General features: G+C 36.2%; 1 protein-coding gene across 1 annotated transcript; it reads left to right on the forward strand.

The window, feature by feature from the left end:
• Positions 1-4,418: 4,418 nt before the first annotated feature.
• On the forward strand, positions 4,419-9,112 carry LOC113759192 (short-chain dehydrogenase reductase 3b-like). Its single transcript, XM_027301753.1, has 3 exons — positions 4,419-4,481; positions 7,760-8,194; positions 8,732-9,112. Exons 1-3 carry the CDS (start codon positions 4,419-4,421, stop codon positions 9,110-9,112), a joined length of 879 nt encoding a protein of 292 aa, XP_027157554.1.
• Positions 9,113-9,564: the final 452 nt, after the last annotated feature.

Genomic DNA, 9,564 nt, shown 5'->3' on the forward strand with positions numbered 1-9,564 from the left:
AACTTACAGCTTGTATATTCATTCTATTGACCGCATAAGCAAGATATTATTGCAGGTTCTTAGCATTATTATCTCAGAAATATTAAGAACGGTTGCAAGTTCCAGTTTAAGCTCAGTTTCTGCAATTTCACAGTTTCTGCACAACACTTTCTTGAACCAGAAGCTAAATTTCTAACTAAACTCAACTTATAGCTCATGTTTAACCAATTATTCTATCTAAACAGTGAGTTGTTATGGAGAGTGTTACCTTTTTCCCCTTAAGTTTCGTTGGTGCAGGTTGCTTAAGTCTCTGTCTCGGTTCCTCAGTCCTAATTCCAGCTTCTCCTGTCTTCCTTACTGTATCTTCCTTATCTTTGGTTGTTTGGTGATAAAACTAGCTATGCTCTTGCTCTCACTTCCTCACTCTCTCTATTTTTCTCTCAATGTTAGCTTGATAAGAAGAGGAACTGCAGTTTCGTTTTGCTCTCAGCCACCGCCCAGGTATTCTTAACAAATGTTGGTAGTAAATTTCTCCCTGACAGCTGTCTTAATAGGTGTTATTCACTGCCCCACACTAACAGCCAATTTCTAGCCTTCCACCGCTTAGACTAGCAGATGGTTGTCTGGCTCCCATTCGGTTCCAATCTCTCCAAGTATTTCCCTTTCTCGGTTCTTGTTTTGTGAAATTCTGATAGCTTCTTCCTTGGCTGCATGGTAGTTAGTCTGAAATTCAAGATTGGTTTGGTCTTTTAGTTTTAGCTTATTTGCTCACTAAGGGCTGAAATTTTATAATTTCATGCATGGACTCCTAACTTCATTTGTTCCAATTTATATATTCCTATAAAATTTTTCCACCATTCTAGGATATTTCTAAATCCTCAATTTTATAAAATTTCAATTTAAACATTTAATTTGACCAATTATTTGTTATATATAATATTTCTAATAACAGATTAAATGTAATGAAATAAATTCGAAGTGTACACATAAATTTCCCGAGTTCTCACATGTTTTGATAAGATGGCAGGCACTTTTGACTATGAAGGAGCCATTTTTGAATAGTGCCAGATGAGCTTATCTTGATTTCGACTGTCACCCAAAGGAATATTCATAATCAGCTCGACCTCATCCTGCCAGAAAAGCTCTTGAAGCAGCTCATATTTCCATTTCCTACTATTTTCATCAATTAAACAATCTACAGTGGAGTTATTCGGTAGAGCATCAAAATGAGATATAATTTTGAAAGTAGAAGGATGTGGAATCCACCTATCTTTCCAATTTTTGATATGATTCCTATTTCCAACTCGCTATCTGCTACCAGAGACTAGATATTTTCGAACTTCGCACAATCCCCTCCAAGTAAAAGAAGGCCTAGAAGTAGGCTGGACATGAAAAAAGTCTGAATTAGGAAAGTATTTAGCTTTAAAAACCTGATGTAGAAGAGTAGATGGTTGAGTTACAATGCACCATGCCTATTTAGCCATTAAAACCAAATTAAAAACCTTAAGTTGTCTGAAGCCCATGCCACTTTTGTTTTTGGATGAACACATTCTATCCCAACTTATCCAATGAATTGGTTTCTGCTTTGTACCATCACTCCACCAAAAGTTACTCATTATAGATTGGATATCTGAAAGCAAGGAATCCGAATACTTGAAACAAGACATTGAGTATGTTGGAATGGCCTAGACAACAGCCTTGATCATGATTTCCTTACCTACCTTTGAGAGTTGTTGTTCATTCCATCCTTGTATCTTTTGCCAAATTCTCTCTTTTACTGACAAAAAACTTCGGACTTAGAGCGGTCAACAATGGTAGGAAGGCCAAGATATCTGTCATGAGCGGGAACTTCCTTAATGCTAAGAAGTTGTGTGATGCTTTAACGAATTGTGGAATCCGTGTTTTTGCTAAAGACCACTACTGATTTATCAAAATTAACCTTCTGACCTAAAGCCGCTTTATAAAGATCAAGGATTGTCTTTTTGTGCCTCGCCTCCTGAAGTGACGCTTTTCCAAACAATAAAGTGTCATCTGCAAATAATAAGTGAGATAGTTTCGGTCCATGTGAACCTATACAAAAACCTGAGATGCTTCCACAACGTTTAGCTTCCTCTAATAAACAAGAAAAGCCTTTGGTACAAATCAAGAACAAGTAGGGTGATAATGGATCCCCCTGTCTGATACCTCAATGGGGTTGTAGGTTCCCAATTTGAGATCCATTCAGTAAGTAAGTCTAAGACATAGTAGAAATGCAGCGTAAAACAATATCCACAATATTGGAATGAAAACCTAAAGCTAACATAATGTGTCTAAGAAAAATTCACTCAACCTTATCAAAAGCTTTGTTCATGTCCAACTTAACGGACATAGATCCCTCCTGCCCAGAAGACTTCAACTTAAGGGAATGGTTAATTTCATAAGCAATTAAGATATTATCAGTGATAAGATGCCTAGGGATGAAAACAGATTGGCATGGTGAGATGACTTTAGAATGACAACTCCTAATTCTATTATCTAAGACCTTAGAGGCTAACTTATAAATATGTTGCAAAGACTAATGGGATGAAACTGAGTGATATTAGATGGAGTTTAACAGTGAGGAATAAGAACAACATAAGTATGATTGAGACTTGTAGGTAAAGCATCCTCGTTCAGGAAATTAAGAACACAACGAGTGACATCCGAACCAACAATATGCAAATATTTTTTTATAGAAAATTGGTGACATGCCATCGGATCCAGGAGATTTAAATGGATACATTTGATTTAAAGCTTTTGTTTACCTCAATGGAATTGTAATTACGCAGAAGATAATCATTCATTTCATTGGAAACACATCTCCGTACTCGCTAGATGACTGCATCAATTGCCTCCAAAGTAGGCTTTGAACTAGAAAAAATTGTGCCAAAATAGTCCATGATAATAGCTTCCAGTTCCTCTTTTGACTGGCACCAAGAACCATTTTTATCAAAAAGGCCAACAATCTGATTATGTTTCCATCTTTTTGAAGCCAGAGCATGAAAGTAAGTTGTATTTCGATCACCCTTTCTGTACCACTGTGCTTTACTTCTTTGTTTCCACATGATGTCTTGCTCGTCAAGAAGGTCCTCTAGCTAAGTAGTTAAGGAACCAATCTCAGCCTTTATAGAGTTTGTCAAAATACCTTGTTGGAATCGAGAAATCCTTTGCTGAAGTTCTTCAGCAGCCTTAGTGTGATTACCAAAGGACTGTTTGCTCCATTGGAGAAGACCCAACTTACAACTATTTGTTTTCATAACCAAGTTTTCACAAGCATTGTTTGTTGAGCTGTAATCCCAAGATTCTCGAATTATGCATTCACTGTCTTCTGATTTAATCCACATTGCTTCAAATATAAAACGTTTGTCTCACCTGGTTTTTTTGCAAGACTTTTATAACCCATGTGAACAAGATAATCTTAAAACAATAGGAATATGATCTGAAAAAAGAGCATGTGAGTGATAGATCCTGGCTCTAGGAAATAAATCAAGAAAATCATGAGATACACATGCACGGTCTAGACGAGATCTAGTCGTATTAGGAGCAGAGCGATTCCGACACCAAGTAAAAAAGATGACCTTCATGGCCTAAATCAAACAAATTATGGTCTGATAGTGCCTTTCTAAAGTTCATAATTTGCTAGTTTGGTCTGAAAGCAGCACCCTAAAATTCCCGTTGAGTAAGTACCTCATTGAAGTCACCTATGCAAACCCATTGTAGACATGATAATGTACTGAGTTTGTGCAAAATATCTCAAGTATATTTTCTTTTAGACACTTTTAGATAGCCATAGAAGCCAGTTAAATGCCAAGGGGAATCAGCCATATGCACCTTAACATTAATAAAACTTTCAGAGAATCGCATGAGTTCAACATCCAAATCCTTTCTCCAGAGAAGAGCTAACCCACTTGAGTTTCCTTGTGAGTCTACTCCTAAACCAAACCACCCATTACCATTTTTCCGCTTGTTGACAACTTTATTCAAACACTTTGTTTCTACCAAAAAGTAATTGAAACTTTTTCTCTCTGGATGATGTTTCAGAGTTCCCAAACTATTCGAGGGTTATCTAACCCCCGATAGTTCCAACTCAAGCAATTCATGGTTCTCGGCGGGACTACGAGGTAGCCTGCATCTCTATAGAATCTGATAGAGAAGGTGTTGATGATTTAGAATGTTTCAATTTCTTTGGAATAGAACTATTAATTATGCCACCCCTAAAGAGGAAATATCCATGTTCTCTTTTCGTCTTGTGACCTACTATAGCATTAACATGATGAAGGCCCAATTTTGAAGATGTTGATTTTCTGCAAGAAATGTTGCTTCCTTTCCATTATATGGTAGAAGCAATGGATCGCATGTCCTGAATGCCTGAAAATTTCTTTTGTTGTGTTACGGTAGCATCAACTAGAAACACATCCTCCATGGTTGACTCTAAAGATGTCAAAACATATAGTTGTTTGGATGATGTGCTGGGATTAGTGATTGTATGTCTGGGTTTTGGCTCAATAGTACAGGGGTGAAAAGAAGAGACAAGGTTGGGGTTCAAATTTTCCGATGAACAATGGATGGGCATTTGATTAGAGTGGTGAATAGGCTTTTGTGGTTTGGGAAACATGATGGTAGGCTGGGTTATAGAAGTTTGTTTTGTTTGAGATGCAGTGGGTTTGATTAAAGGAATTTTGGAGTTGGTGGTGGTGTTGGGCTGAATTAGTTTTCAAGATATTGAGATTTTGGGGTGCTCAATGGGTTTCAAGCCAAGGGTATTTGCTTTGGAGTTTATTACTGTGCTTGAGGGCCTATCTTGAACGATTGTCTGGTGAGAGATATTGGTTAAGGGAAAAGAAGTGGAAATTGCCTGTGCTGTCTTTGAATTATCAGAAACCAATTCCATTGAAAGGATTGATTTACCTTTATCGAGAGAGAGAAGAGCTCTTGTTTTTTGCCAACGAGTTGCAGTTTTGGACTTTTGGTTCATGGGTAAGATCAAGATTGCCAACCAAATTTGGAGATTCTGAAGCCTGGATATTCGTATGTTCAAAATTAACTGTTGGACCTCTTTTCGCCGACGGTGCTGCCGTCTGAGATGGAAGTTGCTGACCAGAAAAATTTTGTCTTTCTGCTAACCAAAGTTATACAAAACTCTCTAGACCTAAATAAAAAATTTTGCAGCATACCAAAACTTCAAATTCAAGCAATAAATTCATATTAAGCTACTTGAAATTACAGAAGCAGATATATAGATCTATTTTGATGGCAGCGGAGCTTGGCTGATTTCACTTCTTCCTTCCAAGGAATTTTGAATAGCTTTGTGGGTGGTCGTGGTGATTGTGGTGGCAGTGGCATACAGGAGATGTGAAAGTGGAATTGGTGGAAGGGTTTTAGAAGATGATTTCAATTGAAAATTAGGTCATTGAAAGGTAAAGCCCTCAATTAGATGTTCCTCTAATTTCTTGCAAATTAAAAACCTCAGCCTTCCTTTATATTCTTGTTCCTGTTTATGGGATTTGAAACCATCCTCTGCTCCAACCTCCCTATCTCTCTCTTCAACTCTATCATCTTCTACATCCTGAACCCACATGCTATTCTCTGTCAACAGCAAGGGAGAATAAAAAATCATGGTTTTGCTTGGAGGATCTGATGTGTTTTCACTTTTTTTGAGTTTATCATGAAAAAGAAAAGTAAAGAAAATAACTAAACTAGGAAATCGGAGTTTTATAAACCCTTTGGCATTCAAATTCAAATTAATGGCATGGCTAGCTGTTGACCATGATGTTTTCTGTCAGTCCTTTACATTGGATCAAAACAATAGTAATTTGCTAAATTTATCCTTTAAAAATATAGCATGTGATGGGCATGTGACTCATTCTGGCCAAAATTGGTCTGAAAAAGTGTCGAAGGACAAAAAAAAAAGCACATTTTATATGTTAGGAACTTAAATTGCTCATTTTTATTTTGTGAGACTAAATTTTCACATGAATAATATGTGAAAAAGGATGAGTGCAATTTTGCCTTTTCATAATCCATGTATGCTTCAATGACCAAAAAGGATAAAAATGTATAAAAAGAAGTATTTTCAAAATGACTACTACTAAAGTTCTAATACGAAGTTTTCATCATAAAACTGATGAGAAGTGTCCTATATAGAACTTCTAGTTCCAAGTGAATATGAAATCATTGCCATGATCATCATTTTTTATTATTATCAATAGATAGTTGAAAATCAAGTACCAGTCTTCAATTTTGATCCTGAAATTTTTTTTATTATCAATTATATTTTTTTGATAAATTTTTGCTATGCTCTGGTACATTTTGGTTGATGATGATAGTTGCTACTATAAGTCTTTAGTATTAGAAGATAAGGATAGGGATGATAAAAGGATGCAGTAAAGTGGGGAAAAATAAACTTAATTTGCACTATTTTTTTCCACCACTAAACGTTAGTTTTGATATTGAAAAAGTTTTTATGAAATTCTAATGAATAGTATAAATTTTATAGGCATTTTGGTGTAAAAAATATGGATTTAAACTAGAGGAGTGTAGATTTAACCCCGCCCATATAACCTATTAGTAGCAGGCATATAGAACAAGATTGCCAAAAAGCGGGAGTCATTAATTTTTGATATTTCACTTGTAGTGGCCATGTATTGGGTGCATGGCTCTATGAGAAAAAACACGAACAGGTAGCAACGTGGCCAGACAAGTTCAATGAATTTACGAAAGGGAAACCCCAAAAAGAAAGATAAACCTGCAGATTACAAGGAAAAGGCACATGCAATAGCTGTTTGACTTCAAAATTATATAAGGCACGAGTAAAAAATCTTTCATTGATAAATTCATTAAGGATAAATCTTTCTCTCCTCTAAAAGTCTAGGATTTTTTTTGTTTACGTTCCCGGGCTCAAATTCATGTCACATGCACAAAATCAAAGACTTCAAATTGAGTATTCACTATATGACATGCATGTAAACCCATTTACGGTGGGGTTAGCAATGCTGCTGCTTAACGGAAAATATGACTACATGACCGACTATCACACATGCAATTATGCACCTCGAGCGCGCCAAACGGAGCTTTACTTGCTAGTGGTCATTATTGTCGAAATGGCAGAGTCTATATAAAAAGCGAATCCAAGGGAAAATGCTTAATTCACTTGGCAAGTCCAGTTTGATTACATCAACAATGTCTAAGCCGAGGTGAGAAATCATTCTATAGTTTATACAGATTATCCCACTTAATCATAATTTGATCTTATTCATTCCCTAGGTGTTTAGCAAGCCTGAGTAAAGAATATTTTGATTCATCTTCAATTTATAACACTCCCTTTCTTCGGTAATGATTATAAATCTCTTCTTATTTCAGTAAATCTAGTGCCTTTTTGTCCTTTTAGTTGATTCATTTACCTTTTGAAGAACATTTTAGTGTAGTACCAATAGATGCAAAGATTTTTAACATGATCCATTTAATCATAATTTGGATATTATTCATGCCCTAGATGTTCAGCCAATGCTAATAAAGAATATATTGATTCATCTTCAATTGCTAACACTCCCTTTCTTCGCAAATGATCATAATCTCTTCTTATTTCAGTCACTCCATTGCTTTTTTTTTTTTTAATATAAAAAGAACCAAAAATTTTGATTGATACACCCTTTCAAGAACAAGATAGTGCATGATCCGGTCTACATAGGTGACATACATGTAACAAAAAGTGGATTTGAACTTTGAGTAGATGTATCACCAATTAGATTTGCTCCTGTAAAAGAATATCGAACTGGCAATCTACAATAATCAATCCATTTTTGTACATAGGTTGGAAGGCAAAGTGGCACTTATTACAGGTGCTGCCAGTGGAATAGGCAAGGAGACAGTAAGGCTATTTGCTGAGAATGGAGCCTACATTGTGGCTGCTGATGTACAAGATGAACTAGGGCAGAAAGTAGCTGCAACCATGGGTTCAGAAAAGGTTAGTTATCATCACTGCGACGTGAGGGATGAAATGCAGGTTGAAGCAACGGTTAATTACACCTTGGACAAGTATGGAAGCCTGGATATTCTGTTCAGCAATGCAGGAACTATAGGACCCTTAACTAGCATCCTTGATCTGGACCTCCAAGGCTTGGATAACGCCATGGCTACAAATGTTCGTGGAGTTGCTGCCACTATTAAGCATGCCGCCCGGGCCATGGTGGCCCGAAAGGTGAGAGACAATTGATCCACCCAATATCTACCATAATCGTATTTTCAAAAGAAAAAAAGAATTTTATATATATATATATATATAGATATATTTTGCTCCTTCTGTCCTGTTATATTTGCAATGGTGTTCGTGATTTGAACGGTCAAAGAGACAAAAAGTGAAAAAAAGAAAAAGAAATTTTTTTGCTTATATTACCTGTATGTTTCAAAAAGATTTTTGAGTAAAAAAACCAATGAATTTTCGTAATACGATTCACCATGATAAATAAAACGTGAATCAAAGAAGTATTTATATGTTATAGATTTTAAATAAGTACATAGATAGAGCATAACACTTTTAAGGTAAATATTGCGGCAAAAAGTATTTAGGTAGATCTTTTTTTTTTTGGGAAACGTTAGGAGTTTTAGGTAGATCTAATCTTATATAAATTCTTAGTTAAATACTTATATTTAATTTTTGTGCAGAAGAATAGTCCTACATGTACGAAATTTTACAAATATACACTTTCTAACTCTCGCGTTTTGCATCCATCACCAGGTAAGAGGATCCATTATATGCACAGCCAGTGTGGCAGCATGCCTGGGAGGAGCTGGTCCGCATGCTTATACTACTTCAAAACATGCTCTGGTTGGTCTGGTAAGGACGGCCTGCCATGAGCTGGGAGCTTATGGTATTAGAGTCAATGCAATAGCCCCATTTGGCGTTGCCACTCCACTTTGTTGCAAGGCTTATAATCTTGAGCCAAGTCAAGTTGAAGAAAATTGTTTAAACGCGGCTAATTTGAAGGGCATTGTTTTGAAGGCAAAGCATATCGCTGAGGCCGCATTGTTTCTTGCCTCTGATGAATCTGCCTACATTAGCGGCCATAATTTGGTCATCGATGGAGGGTTTACGGTGGTTAGCAATGCTGCTCCTTGACGGATTAATCTTTCCTCCAATAATTGTCTAAAAAATTTACCATGTAAATGGTTTACATGCATGTCTATAATGGACACTCAATCTGAAATCGTTTATTTTGTGCATGTGACATAAATCTGAACCCATAAATGTAACAAAAAAAAATCTATACTTTTAGCGGAGAAAAAGATTGACCACTCATGAATTTATAAATAAAATATTTGTACTCATGCCCTATTAATTTCAAAATATTTTTTGTATCATCTTGACGGAATATAATTTTGAAGTCAAACTGCTATTGCATGTGCCTTTTCCTTGTAATCTGCAGGTTTATCTTTCTTTTTGGGGTTTCCCCATCCTAAATTCATTGACCTTGTCTGGCCACGTCGCTACCTGTTTGTCTTTCTTCACATAAAGCCATGCACCCGATACATGGCCACTACAAGTGAAGCATAAAAAATTAATGACTCCGG

Source organism: Coffea eugenioides, unplaced genomic scaffold (assembly GCF_003713205.1).
Source record: "Coffea eugenioides isolate CCC68of unplaced genomic scaffold, Ceug_1.0 ScVebR1_97;HRSCAF=451, whole genome shotgun sequence".
Taxonomy (NCBI): Eukaryota; Viridiplantae; Streptophyta; class Magnoliopsida; order Gentianales; family Rubiaceae; genus Coffea; species Coffea eugenioides.